Source organism: Manacus vitellinus, unplaced genomic scaffold (genome assembly GCF_001715985.3).
Source record: "Manacus vitellinus isolate BGI_N305 unplaced genomic scaffold, ASM171598v3 scaffold_16_pilon, whole genome shotgun sequence".
Lineage (NCBI taxonomy): Eukaryota > Metazoa > Chordata > Aves > Passeriformes > Pipridae > Manacus > Manacus vitellinus.
This window is the reverse complement of record NW_021939189.1, coordinates 2,870,285-2,894,979: the sequence shown is the minus strand read 5'-3', so window position 1 is coordinate 2,894,979 and position 24,695 is coordinate 2,870,285. Positions and strand designations below refer to the sequence as shown.

Sequence of the window (24,695 nt, the reverse complement as noted above, 5' to 3'; positions counted from 1 at the left end):
CTGGCCCTCTGTCACCCCTACAGTTCTTTTGCTGGCCAGAGGAGCACAGTGTCCTTAGTTTCCCTCCCTGCCCTTGCATTGCATATCATATTTTTTAAGCTCTTGTGAGCTCTTTGTCCCTCTCAAGGTCCTTCCCTCTCACTGCCTTATGCTGCAAGAAACATAGAAAGAAGAAGATGGGAACTGATAGAGTGCAGAAAAAAAAAAAGTGTATTCATTATAGTGGCAAAATGCCCCGAGTTTCTTCTTATTAATCCCCTCCTTGCAGCATTTCCAGTCCAGGCACATACCTGTGATACTCCCACGGACCCGTGTGGTCCAGGAGCATCGCTGAGGGTGTGTGTGTGTGTCTGTGTGTCTGTGAGTCTCCCGGTTGTCTGAGCAACGGGACATTCATCACCAACTCCAGGGATAATTAACTCATTTTCCTGTATTTATAGCAAACCAGTGCAGGGAGTATTGGCACTTATCCCTCACAGGGCCACATTTGGCCACAATATTTTGAATTTTGGCCATTTCTTGCATTACGGCAGCTTTGTCATCATCCCCACTGCCTGCTCATTAATAGGGCAGCTCGTTAAGCTGATGAGGGCAGGGGTGGTGGTGGCTGCCTGAGCCAGGCTGCCCGTGGGTGCCCACCTCAGCGTGCCCCACTCTCGGTTTGCCGGTGCAGGGAATGTTTGCAGCAGCATTCCCATCTCCAGATGCCTGCATACGTCTGTGCTAACAGCAGCGTCGCTCCCGGCTTGGCCGCTGGCAAGGGGAGATTTTACTGCTTCAAGGTTTGTTGCAGGGAGGTGATGCAAAGAAACACTGGAACATCCTGACTCAGCACCGCAGCAGTGGGAGACCCGTGGGAAAGACACAGAGCGTCTTCTCTTGGCATTAGGGCATGCATATGCCAGGTATGTTCCCATCAGCCAGGATAAATCCTGACCTGGACGTGGGCTTTTCCTTATTTCTTCTAGACAGACAGAAAGCAACTTGGTACTTTTTAACTGCCTTTTATTTTTGCAGTTTGTTGTTTTTTGGGCTGGTCTTTGGGGAGGGAGAGGGTGAAGGTAGCGAGGGAATGGGGGCTCAGGGTGCGGGTGGTGGGGCTGGAGGAGGGTGGTTTGCTGCAAGGTGTTGGCATCAACATCCTGCAGAGCTGGGGAGATAGATTTGATCTCTGCTGCTCCTGTTATCCGCGCAAAGGTGGGGAATGCTTTATTTTGGGATCAGCAAACAGGAAGGTGCTTGAAACAGTAAGAGATGTTCTGTGCCTGCAGCTGAGACTGTTAAGAGCTCATATCCCCAAGAGTTGGAAGAATTAGCCCTTTAAATGGGAGGTCTGCTCAGGAAAAAAAGGGAAATCAAATCAAGCACGGGGGACCACCATGCTGCTAATCACCCCCCTGCCACCCCTGTGTAGGGGGGTTCTATCTTCCCCTCCTCCTCCTGCTTTGCCTTATGAAGATAAAGGTACAGAGATGTTGAGCTTGTGCTGCCAGGGTCCTGTGAAAGTCCAGGCTCCTAAATTCCACTGTGATCCTCTCCCAAGAGCTACTGTCAGTCCCTGAACAGTGTGGAATCCCCATTTTCCCCTCCTGGCCACCCCTGTCTGCTCCCACCAATGGCCCCAGATCCAGCACCAGAGGTGGACCATTAAGATTTAACACATTAATGGAAAGGGCTGTGGGGTTTCTGAAAAGATGATCCCTGCTTGCAAACCCCCTTAGGAAGGATGAGTCCTTGAACCGAGCACAGCTGCCCCAGCACAGGCTCAGCCAGCTCTGGCGTGACCCATTCCCAGCAGGATGCTGGCAGACAGCAACTGGTCCCATGGTCCTGGCCACCACTCCTGCTTCCCAGCTGCTCAACTGCCTCGCAAGGAGCTAAAAATATATGTCTGTGTGAGCAGTCACTATAGCTACAGCAAGTGTGAGCCAGGGAGGGTGGCCGGACCTGGGGGATGTGGTGCCTTGGCAAAACGAGCAACACAGAGGGGACAGGACAAGACGGGATGGGGCAGGACTGGCAGGTTGTTGCTGGTGCCTCCAGTGCAGATCCCACCCTGTCCCCATTTCTCCTTACACTGAAGCTGCAGCAAGCTACACAGCCCCTAAGAAGGGCTTCACTTTGCCACTCGCATTTCGGCAGGGGATGAGCGAGGAGCAGCTCCCTGCATCTGCCCACTGCCCCACCACGCAGGAGGACACCAATGTCTCAGCCTCTGCCTACCCCCAGTACTGGGTCGAGCCGCGGTTCACGCGAGCAGCGAAGGTCCGTGTGATCATCACAGCCATCTTCTTCCTGCTGGCGGCGGGCAGCAACGCGGCGGTGCTGGGCAGCCTGCTGAGGAAGAGGAGGAAATCCCACGTGCAGCCGTTGATCCTCAGCCTGGCTCTGGCCGACCTGCTGGTGACGGTGACAGTGATGCCCCTGGACGCGGCGTGGAATGTGACGGTGCAGTGGTATGGAGGGGACATCTCCTGCAAGGTCCTCAACTTCCTCAAGCTCTTTGCCATGTATGCGGCCGCCCTGGTGCTGGTGGTCATCAGCCTGGACCGGCACGCAGCTGTGCTCCATCCCTTCTCCCGCGCTCACCGCCGCAATGGGATGCTGCTCCGCGCCGCCTGGGCCGGCAGCGTGCTCCTGGCTTTGCCCCAGGTAGGGCTCTGTGCCTACCCTGTGGAGTCTGCCCAGGCTGGGGTGGTTTTGGAGAAGGGATTCCCAGCCAGTCCATCCCAATCCATGGACTCCACTACCACCGGATTGGCTCTGCCTGAGGGAAGCAGCGTGGTTGTGTGCTGGGTGGTCAGGGCTGCTTTGCACCTTCCTCACAGCACCTGTTCAGTGCCACCATCAGGGCTGGGGAAAAACAGTGTCCACTATGTTTTAATTCCTTGTGCACATGGTAATCTTCTCCTAAAAATCCACACTGCACCACTGCAAAACATGTTGGAGCAGACCAAGAATCCGAACAGTTCCTGACCATAATAACATTCTTTATGGTGAGAAAACAAGATTTCTCAGCTGTTAGATCCCATCCATCCTGACCAAACCATGAGTTAGGTGCCCAGAGCCCCTCTCCCAGTTGCTCTCCATGCACAGGACATAGGCCCTGTTCCAAATCCTCTCTGAGTAATTCTTTGGTTCTCCATTTCAGCTTTTCCTCTTCCACTTGCACACGATTCCGGGAGGGAACTTCACCCAGTGTGTCACGCACGGGAGCTTCCGGGCACACTGGGAGGAAACTGTCTACAACATGTTCACCTTCACCACCCTCTACATCACCCCCCTCAGCGTCATGGTTGTTTGCTACATCAGGATCCTTTGGGAGATCAGTAGGCAGCTAAAGATCAATAAAGGTAAGCAGGTCCCAGCCCTTTAGTGTCCATCATGACTCCGTGACTGAACCTGCTCCAGCCTGGAGTTGTTGTTTGGTCTGTCTCCACACCCTTTGAAGGAAAACCAGTTAAGGGGTTTTACACAAACTAATTGACCTTGTTCCTTGCTGTCTTCTGTTTCCTGTGGGCCATGGACTGGACCACGAGATGGTCTCCCCACTCTGATAAAGCACAAGCAAAGATGGTTGTGTTCTCCTGGTTTCCCCCCATCTCCAACTATCCCTTTGACTCTCCCTGGCAGGTTTGACAAGAAGTCAGAATGACCACATCTCCAAGGCACGCATGAAGACTCTCAAGATGACCGTAGTGATTGTTGCCACCTTCATCATCTGCTGGACCCCATACTACCTCCTGGGCCTGTGGTACTGGTTCCAGCCAGCCATGATTCAGAAGATGCCAGAGTATGTCAACCACAGCTTCTTCCTCTTTGGCTTGCTGCACACCTGCACAGACCCTGTCATTTATGGACTCTACACCCCCTCCTTTCGGGAGGATGTGCAGTTGTGTCTCAGGGGCATCGAAACAGCTATCACCAGGCACAAGAGACACAAACCCATCTCAGCCTCAGAGAAGAACATCAAGGATGGTGCTGTAAATGGTGGAGTGGCCTCAGGGGGCTCCAATGGGACAACTGCCAGTGCAGTCTGATGGAGAGATGTACCCACAAGGAGAAGGGAGGCACAGCTTTGGGGCTGCTTTGTCCCGTAGGATCATTCTGCAGACTGTTCTAAGGAGGTTTGCCACCCAGCTTTGGTGGGTGAGGGTCTCTGGCCAGGAACAGGGAATGCATCTCCTGCCTGTACTCAGGGTGAAAAATATTTGGGGGTATTTATGGTCATTCTGCCATATTTTGGCAGCCCTGTGACAACTAGAAAAACATCCTTTTTGTACCCTATGCATGCTCTATCCCTGATTCTGGGGTCAAGCTTCTGCACACTTCCAGCATCCACCCCTAGGAGGAGACTCGCCATGTCCTCTGTGCTCCAGGGCCATGTCTATGGGGTGTCCAGTCTTCAAGTGCCCCTTGCAGCTACACCCCGGTGTGGAGATGCATGGATGGTGTCACCCTGAGGCTGCAAAGGTGCAATCACAGGCTTTTACTCCACCCATTGTAGGAAAAGCTCCCTGGAAATTTCGGATCTCCTGGCTCAGAGCCTGCCTGGTTCTCCCATGGCTGTGTGACAAGCCCTGGGAAAGATCTAAATATCTGAGAGTTGACTAATGGAAGGGCATTAGTTCTGTGGGGATGGATTGACTTCGACAAGAAGGGTACAAAGAACCACAGTGGATAGGTATAAGGTGGGGGTTCTTCTCCCTTTTGGAGATAACCAGAAGGGAAAACAGTCCCTGCTCCATGTTCTGGTGTGCAGGGGATGGTATGGACGCATCCTTACACAGCAGTTTGGGACACAGGGCTGACCAGGAGGGAGGGTGTTTGGGGTAATCAGAGTGACAACCAGACATGACCCTGCCCAGGACCCCTCTGGACCTCTCTGTCCCCGTGTCCCAGGGCACGAGCTGGCAGGTTGCAGACCACTTGCTGGACACATTTGCTTTGCCCAATGCCAGCCCAGTGCCAGCCCCTTGGCTTTGCCCAAGCAGGGCAGGTTCAGACACCCCACAGGTGATGCCAGAAGTGTCCCAACAGGGAAGGTGATGGGAAACAGCTGGTGGATGGAGGGGCCCATCAGTAGTTATCAGTGCCAGGTGGGGGCTGACAGTCTTCGGCTGCACTGTGAGGGCAAAGGAGGCTTCTGGAGGAGTCAGTCGAGCTGTGGTGAGTAAAATGGGTTATTTGCTTTCTACCACAGTGCCAAAGGTTGCTTGAGAATGTGGAGGGTATGCATTGAAGAGATGGGGTTTTTCAATTGTGTTGTCCTTTCCAGGTAATTAGAAAATAGTGGATTATTTCTTTTTTCATTCTCTGATGATTGTTATTAAATGTGGTTTTTTCCTTTTGAAGAGAAATTTAGTTTTGAGCCAGGTGGGTTGTTTGTTTTTTTTTTAGTTTTGTGAAACTTTGGGCAGTCAGGAGCTCTGGACTTGGCAGGAAGCACTTCCTTGGCTATTTTTGTGGCCACCTTAGCTTTGAACAAGCATCTGGACTTTATCAGGATGAAAGAGCTTTGTTTTAAAAACAACTCTTGGCTTGCTGTGGTTGCATGTGTAGGGAGCTGGAAGATGTCTCTGCCCAAGAAAGCAAATTTCCCTTGGGCATTGAGGGGGCCTTTTCTCAACCTTGTCTCTAAGAGGGGATGGCTCCCCATCAGTCAAAAAGGATCTGCACTGGTCTCCCAGTGCCCCAGATAACAAATTATTAAAGGTGGAGGGGTGGTAAGCAGTCCTTGCAGGCTGGCTGAGGGTGGGCAAGGAGGACACGGGAAGCCAGAGCGCTCAAGGTGAGCTGTAGTCTGATGCTGGGCACTTGCCTTTCCCCATGCTAACAATTTATGCTAAACATGCTGCCCAAGGAGAAAAAAAAATCAATTAGAACTGCAGGAGCCCAGACCAACTGGTGGAGATTAGTGTGAGCCATTTAGGAAGCATCCAAACTCCAACAAGATGAGTAATCACAGTATGACTTTCCTGGGCTCGTCCTGCTCAAGGTTAATTACACAATGCAGGAGTTGGCTGATGCCAGGCTGGCAAAAATGGGCCTCTTGTAAGGTGGTGGAGATGGCTGACAGTAGAAGAAGCTATACTCATCAACACTCCTTTGGTCTCTCTGTATATGTTGCTTATGATGGCTGATGGGAGGCAGAACTTGAAGGTGTGTTGGTTTTTCTGGCAAGCCTTCAATAAGCAGGAAAGTGTCTTTAATCTACTGAAAACTTTCTTCATCCACTTCTTGATGAGTAAGAGGGAACAGGTCTGGCATTGCTCATGCACTTAAGACCACATGTCCTCTCTTGCCCAGCAGCAGGAGAGCTTGGAGATCTTCTCTGAGGAGCAAGAAGCACTTTTTCTCTTCTGTGAGGGATCCACCATTTTTACATCCCATGGGTACAGTGAGAGGGCTGAAGCAGGTTTGGCTTGAGGTGGACTCAATGATTTTAGAATCCTTTAGGTTGGAAAAGACCTCTATGAAGAGCAGGAAAACTGGGATGCTGGCTAGTATACATACCTTGGTCCTTAGGGGAAGCATGGCACATCCCTTGGGATGCTTGTGGGCACTCCAGTGCTATTCCTTTTGCCCACCTCTTTGATACCTTCCCTCCTGTTGCTGGTGCTCAAATGGACATTTTGGGAAGCCTGGAGAGTGGGCAAGGTGCCCAAAGTGACAGTTTTCATGATAAAAGGAAAATGTCACTGGAAGAGTGTGCTGCCAAGCCGTGTGCCCTCCACATGTGGGAAGGGGGAGTGAGCAAGTGGGCAGCACCTCCCTGGGGGAGCTGGGATCGACCTGGGTTTGGGTCCTGCCATAGGTGGACCAAAGCTAGGCCTGGTTTGGATATTCCTCTATTTCTGGTTCTGCTTTTCTTAAATTTGCTCATACTGCAGAGAGCACATGATTTTTGCATCACTTACCAGGAGCATGAATCCCAGACCCTTGCTTCTCCCCACCCTGGGGGTGATCCTTTCTTCAGAGGTTCCCTCTCTGCCCGTATTGCCTCAAACCCCTGATTTCCAACAGCCCTTCTCCTCAGCTGGCTCCTGAGATCTCCATACATATATATAGTGAAAAAAACCCCTTATATTTATGTGTATATTATATATTTCCCCTTATGGGAGGAAAATCCTCCCACGAAACCTGCTCGTCCCCACCAGAAAGCACCAGCTGCCATGCTCCTCCTTGCAGTCCCAGCAGGATCAAGTTTGTCTGATTCAGTAACAGTTCTTTAATATTCACCACAGTAATGTAACAAACACATTAATAAGCACAGGTAGCTCTATATTTTACAACTCCTCACCCTGGGCCGCCCGTTTCAGACACAGCAGCCCTTTGTTCGGGAGGAAATTCTGATTCATTCCCTGTTAGTGTTTTCATAGCACTGTGCATGTTCAAAGAGCCACGCAAGTGGCTTAAGAGGCTAACACAAACCTTGGGGTTAATTCATAATACTGTTAGTTACTCAGCACAATACCCACATTAATCCAGCTGACTGCACCTCGCCACGTTGGGAAACACATGCTGAAATCAGCAGGGAGCACAGAAAACAAGCGTGGGAGTAGGATGTTAAGTATTTTGCCAGCCCACTAGGTAGAATGTGAGCATCTTAGATGTATTTAAAATATTTTCCCGTTGCCTTGCTCTGCAGCTGTGGAGCTGGGGCACAGAGGAGGCTGTGCCCAGCATCCCTGCAGGCCTGGGAGCGAGGAATGGGGCTATGAGCCCTCCAAGGGACACTCCAGACACTATATCAGGACTCTGCCTCTACCTGCAGCCCCCCTTATTTATTTATTTTTTTTAAGTCTGTTCAAACTGATAAAGACAGAAAAGGCTGGGTTTTTTCCTTTAATACCTGCTGATCTCATTGCAGAGCTGGACTGTGCATGTCTGCCATGAGCCCCCACAATGCTTTTTCTCTCTGGGGATATGGCCTGAAGCTATTATTACTCCTTTTGCTTATTCTCAGAAACTTTCCTATGCAAAGAAACCCTAAGAAAAGAGCTTCAAATCCTTGCTGTGTTCCTGTCATCTGGCTCAGGAGCTCCCAGGTTTGTGCCTTTCCCTGCAGTGCCAGAAGACAGCCATCCCACAACTGCTGCTGAACCTCCACCTTTTCCAAAGGGCCCCAAATATCCCATCTGTTCCAAAAGATGGGGTTTTTTTCAGACATATAAGGCTTTTAGCTACCCAGCATCAAATACTCTAGGTTTTCTGGCTGGCACATTACCTCCCCTAAACTTGCATATTTATATGGCACAACATTTAATATAACATGCTGAGGTGGACCAAAAATGGGCACCTATTCCCAGGACCCACGTGTCTCAAACCCCAAGTTTCTGCATTGAAATACCAAGGAGTAAACTACTATAAAGTAGTTGAATCTGTTGCACAATAAATTATTAAGTTCACGTATATTTTAATTGCAAATCACTGCTATAATTAGCGTGGACACTTCTTGGGCTGAGGTGCCACAACATGCTTTGACACTGAGCATTATTAACGGGCTGTAAAAGGCAATGGGGAATTGGATTATAATGTTCTTGTTTTGCAAGTTGTATGGTGAATAAATAAATTTGTTCTGGCAGCACAATTAACTGGGATAAATATGTCTAGCTCCAGCCACCAAGAAGAGGGGTTTCTGGAAATCAACTTGTTCTCAGCCTTGAGTTAAGAAAACCTGATTACCAGGACATTATTTCTGGCAGTTAGGTACCAGAACAGCATCAGAAGAGATTTTCTTTGAAATATTTAATGAATAAGGGAGCAATCACAGACTCATTTGCTGGAAATGTGATGAGATTTTTTTTCTTTTTTGTGGCTAGGGTTCACTGTGCAATGAAAACTTGTGTTTATCAAGACCGAACTGTGGCACATTATCTGGCTTTTCCTTGCCTACAACTTCCCTGGGTCTTCATGGGGTTATCCCATGCCCAGGCAATAATCAGAGGACCGTTCTTTGCTCCTTTCTCTGTTTCTGGTAGTTGTAGTTTGCTATGTAACAAATGACTTGGTGAGGAGGTGGAAGGTGTTGCTCTGTGTCTGTTGCACAACTTGTGCATACCTGTGTATGTGTTCTCTAACAAATCCCCAGCTTGATAAGAATAATCCTTACTCAGCATTAATGATGAACAGCTTGAGTTTGTCTGATTTGCACACTAACCAAGGACAAGACACATCATGGCTGAGAGCACAAGCCTTGTAGATGTTTGTGCTGGCTTTGTCCAGGGTAGAGAGAATTTTCCTCCTAGCAGGTAGTGTAGGGACTATGCTTTGGATTTCTGCTTAGCTGCCAGCTGGGATTAAAACACAACAATGTTCTACAGAGGGGAAAAAAAACATACTAGAAACCATTTAACTTCTTCCATTTTGGCAGTTGTTTTATTTCTCGTTGGTTTGTTGGTTTTGTTTTCTTACAATCATTATGCTCAAATATAAAAGTTCCTGGCCAAAGTTAGTTTAAAAAGTGATCCCATCTGCACAGATACATTCTAAACACCAAATTCACTTTCTGAGGACATACTGATAAGACTCCTAACAGGTTGCTTTGCCTGACATACAGAAAATTTCTCTTTTCCCAGTTGTGCAAACATACCTCAGCTTGACAGAAAATAAGTTACACTTGAGTGTTTCCACACTGTTTTTATTAATCTTAAATATCCCATTTTCCTATGGACCCTTAACAATTGGTTCATGCTAGGCTGCACCACTATGATCCTTTTCAGCTGTACCAGGCATCCTCATGAATCACAGGAACACAGAAATAAGAAAAAAATGAAGAGATGCCGTGAGGATTTAATACATGGGTGACAGAACTGGAAAGCTCCAGGCACCTCGACTTCCAGAGCTCTGGAACAGATGCAGTGCATTGCAGATCAGCTGTTCTTAAGGCACATGGTGAAAACAACAGTTTATTATCTCGGGTGATTCATCTCTCCGAGTCAAACATTCTGTGCCAGTAGTAGATGAAGGTTGGCGAGTTGCTGGCCCCAATCACTATCAACAACAGCAGGTACAGCATCATCATTATGGCAAAACGGTGGGTGTAGAACCAGGAAGATTGACTAGAAGGCCTGAAAAGGGAAAAGTGCATGGATTCTGTCAGAGATCCATGGATACCTTGGCAAAGAGTACCTTAGATTTCATTAAGTGGTTAAGAGAATGCAATAAAAACAGGAAGTTGTTCCACAATCCCTGTAACTAACAAAGCCTGATTTTCACCACATCCCTTTTCCCTAAGTCTCCGTGCACAATCCTATCTTTTCTCCCCATGTTCACACCTTTCTCTGTGGTTTGGAGCTGTAGCTGCCTGGCCCTCAGGCATGTGTTGATTAGCCGAGTGAATGCTGCCACTCAGGATAGATAAGAGCTGAATTAAACCTGCCCCAGTTTTAAGAGCTACACTCACCAGACTTTCATTCTTGGTCTCCTGCCACAAACAGATTATTAGAGCTCTCAAAGATAGTAAGTGCTTACAGGTCTGGTGAAAAAGGAAATTTAGCTGAGCCTGAGAACGTCAAAGAGTGAGACAGAGGCAACATGATGCTGTAAGCCTCAATTCCATAGGAAACAGGCTGAAAACAAATTCTGGCAGTGCAGTGTATTTTTTTGCTTGTTTTGTGTTGCTTTTCAACAATGAGAAGTGTTTATCTGGCTGTTATAGCACACTCATCACTCTAGACAGCTGAACTCTTACCTCCTATGCTGTTTCTGTGAATACACTAGCAAGTATTTAACTCGTAAAAGCTGGTTGTTTGTGACAACAAAGTATTTCTGTGGTACATCCCCCCCTTCGCTGTTCTTCACTCTTGCTCTTTTTCTGTCTATTTCTTCTGAATCTGAATTGGGAGGAGAAAAGAGGGTTTAGGGGGAACAGAAAAGCAAACAAAATACACAGAACTTCAAGCAACTGTGAAAAAAGCAAGCAACCAACACACACATACACACCCACCAGAAGAATGGGAATGAGATAACCAAAGATCTAGTCTTGGTATTCCCCTGAATCCCTCAGCATCCAAGAATAGACTGAGAAGTTTGCCTGAGGCTATACCACTCCTAGTCATCTTTGGTATGGATGACATTATGGCCCAGACCAGGGTGACAAGGAGGTGGGTCTCCCACCCAGTGCTCAAGGAGCTGCTAATATTAACAGGGAAAGAAAAACAACATGAAGCACAGATGTAGTTACTACACAGAGTTATTACTGCGGTAGACTCACCTTTCTTCTTCACCTGGCACTTCACATCTGGGTGGTCAATGATCTCACAAACAGCCACACAGCTGAGGACAGAGCCCAGTGCGCTTCGCTGCCAGCCGAGACCGTGAGGGCTGTAGAGCAGAGCCAGGCTCAGGTCACTGGTCAGATAGGTGCCTTCACCAAACAGGGACGTCTGAAACAGAGCAGAAATCTGTCCTAAAATCCTCTAGTGCAAACCTCAGACAACATACAAGTGTTCTTTGCTTTCAGACTGACAGTTCTGCTTCTGAAGGTAAATTACAAAAGGCTTTTCTGACCTGCCTTGGGCCTGGTCAGAAAGGTCAAACAAAAACATGCACTGTTTTTGTCCTGGCACAGCTTCCTCGGGGTGGGGCTGCTGCCCTCTCCTATCCCTCAAATTATCTGTCTGGCACAGCCCCTGGTGTGGACAGATTCATGCTTTCCCAGATTTGGATTTCATTTGCCAGCATAAGTATTTTACATCAACATGACTGCCCTGCTGTTAAAAGGCATTTCATTGATTTATTGAGATTGTCATCATCTAAATAATCCAGCCTCCCCAAACAAGGCAAGGCCTTACTTGGATTAAATCCATGCTTTACTAGAAAAGAGGGAAGTACTTTTCAGTTATGAATGCCTTTCATATAAAAGTGTTTTAATAACTTGGAATCAGAGGATTTGCCATACTAGCTAAAATTGTTAATCCAGTAAGTCCATTGTACCCTGTAAGCCATTACTCATCTAGAATGTGGGGAAAAGGCATAGTCCAGGTTGACTGGAAGGTCAAGCAGGTGCTGTGTCAAAGCTGACTTACAGCTGACACAAAAAGCCAGGAGTTCCAACTGCCTTTCCACTGAAATCAGAAGAGGTGCAAATCCTACGGGATGTCTCCCTAAACCAGGCCATTTAAAGAAGGCTCCACTTGTGAGTAGCACCTAAAACTTTGCTGACCTAAACACGAGGCCATGCAGAAAGAGAGAATCTCTACAATGCCTGGGCCACTATCCTCCTCCACCCTTTTGGACAGGCACTGTCCAGCTGCAGGCTGTCAGACAAGCCAATACTTTCAGAGGAATTACACTTGCTTACAAAGCAGCAAAGGATAGTCATAATTTGTCACGCTGGAGAAAAGGGTTTCACACCACTTCCAGTTTTTACCCTTGGGCTGCACTAGAAAATCCAACACAACCATCCACTAAGGCCTAAGATGAAGTGAAAACAGCAGCACAAGATCATCAGCGCATTTCACACCCCCAGAAGGATTCTGGGCCTATTTTCAAAAAGTGTCCCTATCTGCAAGTGACAAAGAGAAGACCCTGCCAATAGCAGGAGCCTCACCCTGTTCAGATGGCAGTGCAGGCCGTTGTGCAGGATGGAATGGAAGTTCTCCAGGCGGCTCCCATGGAAGGCATAGATGAGGTCCCGCTCTCCCCTGGTCTCAGCAAACTTGGTATTCATTTGATCACAATATACAACTTCAAAGAGATAGTCTGGAGCAGGAACTGCAGTCCCAGACATCCCTGTAAGCTCCTGGATCTTCTCGTACTTAAAAACAGGAAGGAATATGAGTGTTGGTTTATGGGGTCAGATTACTCAGTGGAAATTCTGCTTCCTATCCCTTCACATTGCTTGATGTATTCTGATTATGCTTTTACAAGTTAGAATTCAACACTGTCACAATTCAGAAGGAGTAAGCAGGCAGTAAAAATTCTGACAGTTTCTTGCTATCAAAGTTAAACCCTAATTCTTCTTTCCAAAAAAAACCAAACAACCCTGAACTGTGATTATAAATTATTTGATGATGTAAGGACGATATCACAATTCTACTTTGGCTACTCAGATGATACATTCATCAGCTGATCTTGGAAGAGAAAAAAAAGTGAAAACAGAAGTTGTTTTCATCTTGCTGCTAATCTCTACAACTATTTTGATCCCTATTACAGAAGTACCTCAGTGGTGCTGAACCTTTCCATTTTGGGGGCAGAAGGCAGAGTTGTCTTTCTCAGTGACACACAACTTGGGCTATCTTGGTCTAGAACATTCACATACATACTACATTAATGCAAGTAACCAACTACAATCACTGTCCATCATCAACAACTGACAGTGATAACTAATTCTTCCAACCAGTGTTCCTGAAAATTTTATTTGCATACAAAACAACCACCTCTGTATATACAAGCTCTCACAATAACCAATTCTGGCAGGAGGAAATACTCTCTGAAGTGCAGGTTTGTCTTAAAATAACAAACTCTAATCTAGACTTTAAGAATTCAAAATTTACCTCATGTTTCTTAGTACTTTGTATCGTGAACACTTTAGATGATAGAATCCAACTGAACAGATCCCAGGTCCTTTTTTCTGTGTTTGGAACAGACTCCAGAAGTTCTTTCAGGCTTGGTAGAGCATCGATATCTGCACGCTAACAACAGAGGCATTTAGCACAAGCTCCTTCATTCCATTGTGATTAAACAGGGACCTCTAGTGAAAACAAAACAATATTTCACCCCAACAAACTGAAAAACAGGTTCTGTTCTGAGATATAAACATTTCTATCCAGTTTGTGGGAAAGTTTGTCAATTGCTCTGAAAGCAAATACCAGAGAAGTTACAAATATTTATATTTACCGGCAGTATCTGTAGAGTATGTACAGGAACAAGCAAACACACTCTTGAGAGAAGACAAGCTGTCACAGGGCAGTATGTACAGCAGGACTGACATGGGGTGTTCAGGCCATGTAATATGCAAACTCTTTGATACTAATTGAATTTTATGTAGGGGCAAGCTCTTCTAACACTTCTTAGAATCACAGAGACACTAAGTCTAAGATTATCGAGACCAACCACTACCCCAGCAACGCCAAGCCCACCACTGAACCACGTCCCCAGGCGCCAGATGTACAAGTTTTCCGAACACTTCCAGAAACAGTGATTCAACCGCTTCCCTGGGCAGCCTGTTCCCGTGCTGGCCCACCCATTCAGCGAAGAAATTTCCCCTAATATCCAATCCAAAGCTTCCTGAGGCAGCTTGAGGCCGCTTCCCCTCGTCCTCTCGTTACCTGTTACCCATCGCTCGCTACTTCACACCCCCACGCTGGCGCTTCCAAGCGCGGGTTTATCGCTCAGAAACCCAACTGTGCTTTCAAACCTGGATCCTGTGACTACATAAACCCTTCATCCAGCCTCATCCACGCCCCCGAGGCGCCGCCGCCCTCCCCTCAGCGGGCAGCCCGGACTCGCCCATGGAGCGGCTGCTCCTCGGCGCTCACCAGCCCCTCGAAGTCCTTGGTGTCGCCGCTGGCGTAGCGCCCGGGAAGGGCCCTCAGCGCCGAGTCTCGCTTGTAGCTCTGCAGCGCGGCGGCGAACAGGCTGCACCGCAGGTCGGCGGCCAGCGGGTCCGCCGCGCCGCCTCCCCGGCGCCCGCGGCCGCCTCGCCGGGCCCGGGGCCGGGCGGTGAACATGCCCCGGCGGCGGCTGCCGAGCGCCGGCCGCTCCGACACGGCGGCAGCGCCCGCCCCGCAGGCGTCGCCCCTTCCGCCGCCAGGGCCGCTCCATGGCCCCGCTGCTCCGCCCCGCGCCGCCCCGCTGCCTTCGCCGCCCGCCCCGCGCCGCTCGGCCGCTGCCGGTGCCCGCACGGCTGGGAGGGAGCGAGGGCGGGCGGCCTCTGTGCCGTTCGTCGGGGACGGGGAGGAGGGAGGTGCGGGCGGAATGGCGCCTTCGCCTCAGGTAGAGACCAGAGAGGGGTACAGGGGACGATGGCATCTTCCCCTCGGGTAGAGGCTGGGAGAGGGGTACAGAGGGCAATAACGCCTTCCCCTCGGGTATAGACCAGGAGAGCAGCTCATGGGGAAAATGGCACTTTCAGTTCAGGTAAGATGACGATAGGAGTACAGGGGACAATAGCGTCTTCCTCTCAGGTAGAGAGCAGGAAGGTGGTACAGAGTAAGGGAATGGTGCCTTCGCCTCAGGTAAAGATCTGAAGAGGGGTACGAGGAGGGCGTGGTGCTTTCCCCTCAGGTAGAGACTGTGAGGGGGGTGCAGTGGGAAAATGGCGCCATCCCCTCAGGTATTGATCAGGAGAGGGGTACAGGGGGCAATGGCATCTTCCCCTCAATTAGACACCAGGAGAGGGGTAAAGAAGACAATGGCACCTTCGCCTCAGGTAGGGACTGGGAGAGGGTTCAGGGGGGAATGGCACCTGCCTCTTAGGCAAAGACTGGGAGAAGGATACGGAGGGTAATGGCACCTTTGCCTCAGATGGACACTGGGAGGGGGATACAGTGGGAAAATGGCACCTTCCCCTCAGGTATCGACCAGTAGAAAAGTGTAGATGGAAATGGCACCTTCCCCTCAGGTAGAGTCTGTGAGAGGGGTGCAGTGGGAAAATGGTGCTTTCCCCTCAGGTGAAGACCTGGAGAAGGGCCTTGGGGAGAAATGGCCCCTTGCCCTCAGGTAGAGACCATGAAAGGGGTACAGAGGGGAAATGACGTCTTCTTCTCAGGTAGAGACTGGGAGAGTTTAGGTGCCTTCCCCTCAGATAGGAGAGGGGTAAAGGAGGCACTTGCATCCTCCTCTCAGATAGAGACTGAAAGGGGTTATGGGTCAGGGGAGATAAGTGTCACCTTCCCCTCAGGTATAGACTAGGACAGGCCCATGGGGCAGGGAGGATGTGGAGGGGAGCCCAGCTCTCCGTACCCGTGACACCAGAGCATCAGGACCCCAAGGCAGGGGACAGTGGGGAGATGATGGCAGTGTACTGGGATGAGTTGCACCATGACCATGTCAGATGGCTCATGCCCCATCCCCTGCACAGCATCCCAGGCTGGGGCATGGCAGATGCAAACTCACAGCTTGGGCACTGCATTCATGTGAAACAGCAACGCAGATCAGCCAGAAAGGTCATCCAGGGAGACTGCTTTTTGGTTTTATGTGGTCTAATTTTAACAGGCTTCCTTATGTCAAAAACATGCAGATGTCATTACTCCTCAACAGGTCCCTTTATCATCCAAACTTGTAGCCTTGTGAATGAATCCAGGTTTGTTTGAGTCATCTCTGCAAACTGGTGTTGCAGGATTAAGGGAGAGGAATTTACTTTTTAGTTGAACCTCTTACCAGTGGTTTCACCAGGTGGCGTTCACTGTGTTGCCTGAGATTGGGGCTCAGTGTTCCTCCCTGATGCAGTGTTAGTGCTGAGAAGCATCTCTCCGGTTCCAAAATGTTTTAGAAATCACCATCATCAGGATGGAGGTCTCCTCAACCCAAATGCTGTTGGTCTCCTGAGTACAATTTTGGAAATATTTCACTATGTGTGGTATCTTCTAACACCTTTCTTGATTTCTTCATTCAGGAGGAATATTGCACATATCCATGGAATAACTGATGCAGGTGACACACGGACTATTGCAGATACTCAGAAAAATGTTAAGGTCAGTTGTGGATACCCATTACTGGGCTCTTGTCTCACAGCTGGATCTCCAGAGATTGGTGGAGGTGCAATTTGCAGCCTTCCTCAGAGTAAACAGGAACACCAGCTGTATTACATCCTGTCTAAGGGCAAACTGGTATCAAAGCAAACAAAATGTGGACTTCATTCAAGTGCAGAGTTCCTGTTCTTACTCACCCACTCAAATGGCTTGGGGATATAAGGAGGTTTCTAAATTCTGGATAGGACCAGATAGATCATAGGCTGTGCACAGTTACATTAAATTGCAAAGTATTTTGCAATGATGTATATAAATCAAGTTGAGTTATAGGTTTATTTACTTGCTTTTTACAGGTTTATTTACTTGCTTTTTATGAGTTTATCAAAAAAGTGTCTTTCAGTAACAGCTGCATGAACAAGGCTTCAATAGGAAGCCATCAGTCCTAGAACAGCACAAATACTTGCTTAGGTCTCACATCTAGTTGCAACGTGTAGATAAAAGGATTTTAAAGGTACCTTTGTTTTAGGTTACCCAATTTACTAGTTGTCTGGATATTGTTTTTTCTTTTAAACAGCATCCAGCCTGTGAGGTCTGTGCTATTTTTCCCTTGCTTGCTCCAGAGGGTCTCCTGCATACCAGGAGCATGGATGGGTGACTTAAGAAGAGGTCTAGCACCACACAAAGCTTTTTCTCAGGAGTTATGGAAATTACCCAGACTTAAAATGCAGCTGGAGCGATTCCTTTCCGTATTTCTATATCCTTGAGAGGATGTATTTTACTTTATCTGATGTGGTGCCTTATTCTGCTGTAAATATCTGCTATCTCTGACAGACTGTTAGCGACATCATTCAATGATCCAGCTCAGGACATGTTTATTATCTCCCATGATATTAAATTGTTCTGTGTGGTCCTTTTGAAAAATCAGTTCTTGGCTGTCTAATTGGCTGATTTCATTCACTAATAAATCATTAGGTGTAATAATTTTTGATGCCTGTTTAAGAAGATTAGAAAATGGTAGAGGTGTCTCTTTCAAGACATTTGGATGGAATTTTACGTTTTTATTTTTAGCTCTTGAACTGATATAATTCCAGTGATCTCATTTAAGATACCACTCACTGTGGTAGAGGAGAGAGGAGGAGTACTGCTGATATCCCTGTGACAGGTAAAGACTCTCCTGTTCAGGAATTTCTGCATGCTGTATCTTTTACCTCCCAGCATGCCCGGGGCTGTCATTTTGGACAGAGCGGGGTGTGGAGGGCACTGTCAGCTGGGGCTCTGCTATGGGGGACATCTTGGCATGTGACTAAGGAGTGAGGACAGGCAATAGTCCCTGAGGAGAAGCTGGAAGAGAAAGACAGCATGGTGATTTGGGAGTGGAGAGCTGGAAGGAAAAGGGTTTCCTTGGAACCGCGTCGGTTCTGGGGATGCTGGGCTTACAGTGCCACTACTTCTTGTGTGTTTTAAGAGTGCAGTGAAGACCTTTTGTGGCCTTGTCCTGGCATAAAGAAATTAACCCAAAATAGATCTAAAACATCACTGGCATCATAATAGTTAATGGAGATTCTGAGAGCATTGATCCAAAACTGATGCCTACCTTTGGGATTCCAAATGGATGGTGCTTCCATTACGGCAAGCTCAGCTGCGTTCGACAGTGACAGATATTGATGAGATAACAAGTTTGCTGCATTGATGCTGCCTGAGAGTGCTGTCTGCTCAAACTCATCTAAACCCTGTTTTACAAAGCAGCCCCTAAGGCAGAGATGAAGCACTGAAAGCTTTTTGGGCCGGTTTTAAGGGTGGTGCACCTTTTGTGTGCTGTTGATGCTGAACATCAACCATTGTAGACTCAGGCCTGCAAAACGTGTGAGGATAAAGTCATTGTTCCTTTGGAGGGGAAGCACAATTCCCCCTGGTGTTACCTGCAGCACATAAGATTTTCCAGCCTGTGCCTTGCAGAAGCCCCAGACCTAGAAGAATTCTATTCATCCCTCTCCCAATAGCTCCAGGAGGCACCATGTTGGCAAGGCTTTGGAGTCAGGAGAAATATGGAACAGCTGCTGGTTTAGCTTTGGTGTTGAGGCTTTTTAAGTGCTGCAAGTGCATGCTGTGGGCTGGAGGCTGAGATTCAAAAGCATCTTTCCAGTCCTTTTAAAAACAACTTGATGAGCAACCCTTCAGCAGTGTGTTGTGCACCTCAGTATCTCCCAGTGACTGCATCCCACATCCCAAGCTTTCTCCCACATCTTTGTACCCCTGCTTGGAGGGCTTCTACCTTTAATACCTACAGACAGGCAAGACTGGCAGGGGCACTGGCAAGGAGCTCTCTTCTGCTTTTCTGAGAAGTGCCTTTCAAATGTATTTCCGTTTTCCCATTTTATTTTCCTAGATAGAAAAGCTATCCTTGGTGATTTGCTGTGATTCAGTGCAAAGATGGTTTTGTAAAAGATACTGAAAGGGTCGTTGCCAGTGCAGGAGTTTGAATAACGTGGCTGTACGGCTTCTTATGAAATTGAAGATCTGATTATTAAACATAGACCGTAATAAAAATAGTTTCTGGTGTTGGCGGATGCATTTCAGCAAAGAAATGTGGCTTAAATGTCTTCATTTAATTCCAGTGTGTTTAAAATTGATCTCATGGACCGGAAAAGAGGTTTTTTTCCCCTTAACTAGGGTCTGTGAAGGAAATTAATACAGGGAAGGGAAAATAGAAATACAATACCACACTCAGTGAAACAAATGCTTGTGACTGAGGGCTTCATTCCTTGCTAGCACCACTGGAACAGCCAGCTGTATAAGGTATGTTTTATTATAGAATTAACCTTGACCTAGGGTTCAAAGAGAAAGGTTAGTTTGAAATAAATCAGTAGTATGGTCAGGTCACTTCAAAGAGTCTAAAGCTGAGCTTGAAGATTACATGCTGTTTATGTGTATCCAGTTGGAATAGAACATATGGTAAAGATAATAGAAGTAAACTATTTATCTCTTCCCCTTGCCCCCCCCCCTTAGGATTTAACGGCTTTTTGTCCTTTGCATAGATCTGCTACAGGGAATGTGTTTGTCCTGGGATGTTTATTGAAAACAGAAATATGGAATAAAACTGCCTTCTTAAGTCAGCTGGGTAAAATAGTCTTGCCTTTAGCGTTTTTCCCATTGCTCAGATTAAAGTAAACTGTTTTGGAAATAGTCATGAATTTGATGAATCACGTTTCTCTGTCACTTGTCTCAGTGAACTCAGACAGTCATAGGAAAATCGAAACAAAATGTGCTCAGCTCTCAATTATTGTAGTTCTGATCTAAAAGCAGGAGCATATTTAATTGTTACTTGTGAATTACATGGATTTAAGAGCTTTCCAAATACCAGATAATCCTTGCAGCATCCCAGCAAAATGGGCATGAGTATCCCAGCAAGCACAGGGAATGGGAACTGAGTAAGCAATTTACCCAAAGCCACTCAAAATCTGTAGAAAAAGTCAGACTAGTCCTCATGGCTACTTTAGATTCCAACCCTTTTTGAGGGAGAGGACCAGAGTCCCACCTGGAATTTTCTGAGTGCCAGTCTGTTGCTTTAACCACGAGACCAACCTGTACCTTTTGGCCCATGTACCCTTATTCTTTTGCTCTCTGTGCAGTGAGGGAGATACCAGGACTTGAAAGGCAGTGTGTCCACCAGTCGTTTGAGTCCATGTTCAGCTTTGTGTGGGTCACTGTGTAGAGGGAATAAAAGAACTTTTCACTTCTTTCAAACACATTGGATGGTGTTTTGAGCAACCTGGTCTAGTGGAAGGTGTTCCTGTCCATGGCAGGGGGGTGGAAGGAAATGATTTTTAAGATCCCTTCCAACCCAAACGATTCTAGGATTGGATGAAGGACAAGGCAGATGCAGTGAGGAGCTGGCAGTCATTGTCTCAGATGCAGAGAGTTGCTGTGGTGTGTGATGTGCAAGGCTGACACTGGAATTTCGCAGTGCTTACAGGGAAGCAGTGGGAAGAGCAGGGCTGGTGGATGCTGGGAAGCAGAGGGGATCCTCTGCTGAAATTAAAACCAACTGCTGAGCCGAGCCGTGGTCACTCTGTAATAGCTTTTCTCCACAGATTGTTTTTTCCCTAATGTGATACATGCAGTGTGCAGATAGTAGCACGTTTTAAGATTTATGGCTGCCTGATTTTTCCCATTAATAGGGAAATCTGATAATTATCCATTTTAAAGCGATTGCTGAACAATAGGAAGGAGCATGCTTGTTAAAAGTAAACATAAAAGCGAGCTGGATCTATCTTAGGGTGCTGAGCCTTTGATAGATTTTCTCCTTACAGCAGTCTTTGATCTGCCACACCAGAAAATAAACTCAGTGGGAGACTGGATATGGAATATAGAGCAGTTCACCTCTAGGTCACGGGCTCCAATGCAGGCTGGGTCAGGAGTGATCCTCTGGGTCAGCTTTGGCAGGAGCTGGCAATGGCAGCACCCGAATGTCTGCGCTGCACCTGCCTGCTGGCACAGGGAGAGTCTGCAGGGACACCCCTGCAGCAAGGGGGGACCTATTGCTTCTTCCCCACCTTCCAGATGAGAGCCTTGCAGCTTTTCCAAGGAGATAAATTATGTGGGGATACCCAGGGCAGTGCAGGGGCTGCATCAGGATTTGGCTCTCGGGAATGCTCTTGCTGGAGGAAGCCAAGTGCTCTGGCATGGGACATGTGCAGGTCATGCCCACCCCTTCACTGCAGTCTCTGTGTTCTTCATCTTCTCAAAGATGCAACAGCTGTGCCTGTTAATTATCAGTTAATCTAAAAAAAAAGAACAGTGTTTAAAGTGGTCCTATCAGTCCTGTAGAAAGAGACCTGTGGATGTACACCAGTTGTCCCAGGGGCAGCAACATCTCCTGGCAAATAAAGGGCTGTTATCTCAGAAATATTTGAGCCCTGTGTCTCCTCACCTTTGGAGGGCTGATTTCAAAAGAAAAGTTGTGCAGCTTTGTTTTGAAAGGGGCTGGATGCAAATGACTCCATGTAGGAAACACAGAACATGTAACAGGTCAGAAATAAACTGATACAATGGACTAGTATAAGGTTTTCTGGCTATGAAATCTGAATTTCTCTCTATGAACTGTGATCTAAGCTGAGAAGGAACATGAGAGAGAAATTAATCATCAGAACTAAAATCTCAAGGTTTCTTACTGTTGAGGAAGCCACTTAAGTTTCTTTCTGATGGTTCTAGAAAGAGCAGACATGGATTTTGGTGCACTTCAGCTGTGTCAGATCTGGAGAGCTGGTTCTGTTTTATCTCGTGCAAGAGACAGCTGCCAAGATTTATCTTTGCAGGGTCTTTTGCAGGAAAGGAAACAGGAGTGAGAAAGGTCTGGAATCTCATGTAGGTCTGGCCAGAATCATGTTATCTTAAATAACAGGTTATCTGAAGCTCGGCCAAACCTCACTTTGCACAAGTCTCAACACCACACTAGAGCTGTAGGAATAAAGAGCAAGACCCAGGCTGTCTGCAGGGGAACTGCTCACCAGAGCTCTGGTCCAACTTCAGCACTGTGTGAACAGTGTGTAGGAAGCTGCCTGAGTGATCCCACTGCTGCTGAGCTCCAAAATACCCAACCCTGTCCACACCCTCACTCCGTCCCTAAGCTTCAGTGATTCTCAGCTCCATGGCACTGGAGAGGATAAAGCAGCACTTAAAGGCAAGTTTTGCCTGGAGAGGTCCAGCCTTCCCCCGTGTCTGAGCATCCCATCTGCTGCATTGCTCTTTTTTGTGCCCCAAAATGCCTCTTTGGAGTGGAAACAGCCAGTGGAGTGTTTGGCATAAGTGGTGTGTGTTGTGCCTGGTTTAGCTCTTGTCCCAGGGAGAGGATGTGCCCTGTGCTGGTTTCCAGTTGCCAGCTGATGGCAGCAGTGGATCTGCACAGAGGCAGTTCTGCCTCCTCACCTGCCTCTGCCCTTCACTGCTCTGACCACATTAGCCCAAATATTGCAATTTCAGGTTAGAATGCAGCTTCCCACTGCCCTGCTGTGACCCAGCCACTGCCTCTGATAAGTAAGTCATATACAGGAGAGGGATTGGAGAGTGGTGTGGAAATAATCCCGCTGCTTCGGAGGGGAAAAACTGCCAGAAACTTTCCTTGCCTGCACACCCACCTGCTGATGTGTCCCTTCACGCACAGCAGCACTGGTGAATCATCTCCAAATATAAATGTCAGGCACTGAGTTGTTCCTCTTCCGAAGACAGGACTGATCTTTTGGACGGGACAATTCCCCCTCCCTTGGAGGGACTGTGGGGTTTGCCTGGCTGGTTATCCTGCTTTTCCCTGGGATGTGTCAGTGCATGGCATTACACTGAAAGGAAAAGATTACCCGCTTGCCTTCTTAAACACAAACTGTGGTTTTAGGGGAAGAAAGAGGACAGTACACCATTGTTATGTTGTTCCCTACCTCAGTCTCACACTGAAATATTTAAGGTCCCCCATGAATAATGCAGCCTCAGCCCCAAGCCTGTTTTGCACTTCACACTAACCGGGCCCATAAAACACCGGGATTGCTCCCGGCATACATTATGCTGTATAGAACATCTCCCACCGAGCAAAGCTTTGTCTTCCCAGCCACAAAGGCTGTTGGGATTTTTTCCCTGTCTCCAAGAGAGATAATGAGCATGAGAGCTCTTGCTTTAAAATATTCGTGGGAACAAGTCACCTGTGGATTTTTACCTGGTGCTAACTAGCTGTGGTCCACACCGCATCTCCCGCATACGCTGATCCCGTGTCATTCCCTTTTCATCCAGCTGCTGTGCCTTATGGCAGGAGAGCTATACAGCACTTAATCTATGGAAAAATATGTCATATTAAACTGACAGGCAGGAGACAAACTGATACATTAGGAGTCAGGATTGCTCCATAACCCAAAATAGGAATTATTTCTTTCTCTCGACTAGGAATTATGCACCTAAAATGCAGCAGGGACCAGGAGCAGCACTTTGTAACGGCTTGAGGCTCATACACACGCTGTCACATGAAGCATGTCCCTTCCCAGAACCTTTTAAAGTTCAAGAGAGATTTTTTTAACATTTTAATGTTGCTGCTATTGAGAACAGGACCCCTTTGGTGTCTGGTTTAGTCACTCCCAGCCAAGCTGTGCAAAGCTCTCCCCTCCTCCAAGGGAAAATGAAGCAAGAGGGAAAAAAATGTGTGGCCCCAACCCTTTCCCATGAAGATACCTTTACACTCACCCTAAACTACAAAGGTGAGGCTCTTGATGAATTTTGGATTAAAAGGAGCAATATGCCTCCCTGGACATCTGGTCTGTCGTCAATAATGACATTAGGATCTGTCACATAGGAATTGCCATCTGTGATCCGGTCAGAGGCCTTTCAAAGGGAAGGAATGGGAGGGTGGAGATCAAGGAAGGGTTTGCTGCAGGGAAGAGTGACTTGGAAGCCCCAGAGGTGCATGTGCCCTTCTTTCAGCTCTGAAAATCACTCCATTCCTCTGCCTGCTAAAGGAAAAAGGTATAAGTATCTTGGGTTTTGGACACTTTCCCAAACCTGTCCTGTTTGGAAAGACAAGCATCTCTGGGAAACCCACCTGCTGCCATGGCAATAACATTAAAACCCCCAGGGACCCAGTGAGGCTATTTTCCACATATTTTGTTTGTCTCTTTATTAGTTAGGTATGAACTCTCCCCACAAATACCTAAGATTAGTCTGATCACCAGCCCATCAGCTGTTTATTTAAAGAGGTAAGCCCTCATCTTGTATTTTGGCCATCAATCCCCATTAGTTTCCCTGTATGGTTGATTGAATAGTCCATTGCCTGTACTAATAAGCACCCATTAGTTGTCCCAAAGAGCATTAGTTTTATTAGAAACAATTCATTTCAGCCTAGGCCAGATGAAATGCTTTTAGCTGGATTGTTTTGATTGCATTACTTGGGAGGTGGCATGTGAGCACCTGGAAGGTTAGAGAGGTGCTGCATCCGACTGAGCTGCTTTTGCTGGAGAAATGCAGAGAATGCGACTGTGAGCAAGGTGAGGATTTGCTGCAATGGCAACCAAAAGGCACTTAAAT

The 24,695-nt window shown here is 47.5% G+C and overlaps 2 protein-coding genes and 1 long non-coding RNA gene across 4 annotated transcripts in view; 2 read left to right on the top strand and 1 right to left on the bottom strand.

The window, feature by feature from the left end:
* GNRHR (gonadotropin releasing hormone receptor) overlaps positions 1-9,153 on the top strand; it is a 28,430-nt gene extending 19,277 nt beyond the window's left edge. For both annotated transcript variants that reach the window (XM_029958693.1, XM_008923144.4), the window contains 4 exons: positions 794-905; positions 2,143-2,652; positions 3,152-3,353; positions 3,634-9,153. In XM_029958693.1, the coding sequence (XP_029814553.1) occupies positions 2,146-2,652; positions 3,152-3,353; positions 3,634-4,040 (1,116 nt within the window). In that variant the 5' untranslated portion in view covers positions 794-905; positions 2,143-2,145 and the 3' untranslated portion in view covers positions 4,041-9,153. The remainder of the gene's footprint in view (positions 1-793; positions 906-2,142; positions 2,653-3,151; positions 3,354-3,633) is intronic.
* Positions 9,154-9,353: 200 nt separating this feature from the next.
* Positions 9,354-14,713, bottom strand: PARP16 (poly(ADP-ribose) polymerase family member 16). Its single transcript, XM_029958694.1, has 6 exons — positions 14,487-14,713; positions 13,503-13,640; positions 12,557-12,763; positions 11,219-11,390; positions 10,697-10,838; positions 9,354-10,073 (listed from the first exon to the last, which is right to left on the bottom strand). The coding sequence occupies exons 1-6, from the start codon at positions 14,676-14,678 to the stop codon at positions 9,929-9,931; spliced, it is 996 nt and encodes a 331-aa protein (XP_029814554.1). The 5' UTR covers positions 14,679-14,713; the 3' UTR covers positions 9,354-9,928.
* Positions 14,714-14,830: 117 nt separating this feature from the next.
* The window catches only part of LOC108639111, a 29,893-nt gene continuing 20,028 nt past the window's right edge, over positions 14,831-24,695 (top strand). Inside the window, exons 1-2 of the long non-coding RNA XR_001920283.2 lie at positions 14,831-14,943; positions 16,565-16,643. This is a non-coding gene — a long non-coding RNA (uncharacterized LOC108639111). The remainder of the gene's footprint in view (positions 14,944-16,564; positions 16,644-24,695) is intronic.

Bases quoted from the DNA above. Each gene is read 5' to 3' on its own strand.
- PARP16 (XM_029958694.1), bottom strand. From the start codon at position 14,678: ATGTTCACCGCCCGGCCCCGGGCCCGGCGAGGCGGCCGCGGGCGCCGG. The intron at 10,839-11,218 runs GTGAGTCTACCG...CTCCCAATTCAG, and splicing joins GTGCCAGGTGAAGAAGAAAG to ATTCAGAAGAAATAGACAGA. The intron at 10,074-10,696 runs GTAAGAGTTCAG...TTCCCTTTTCAG, and splicing joins TCACAGAAACAGCATAGGAG to GCCTTCTAGTCAATCTTCCT.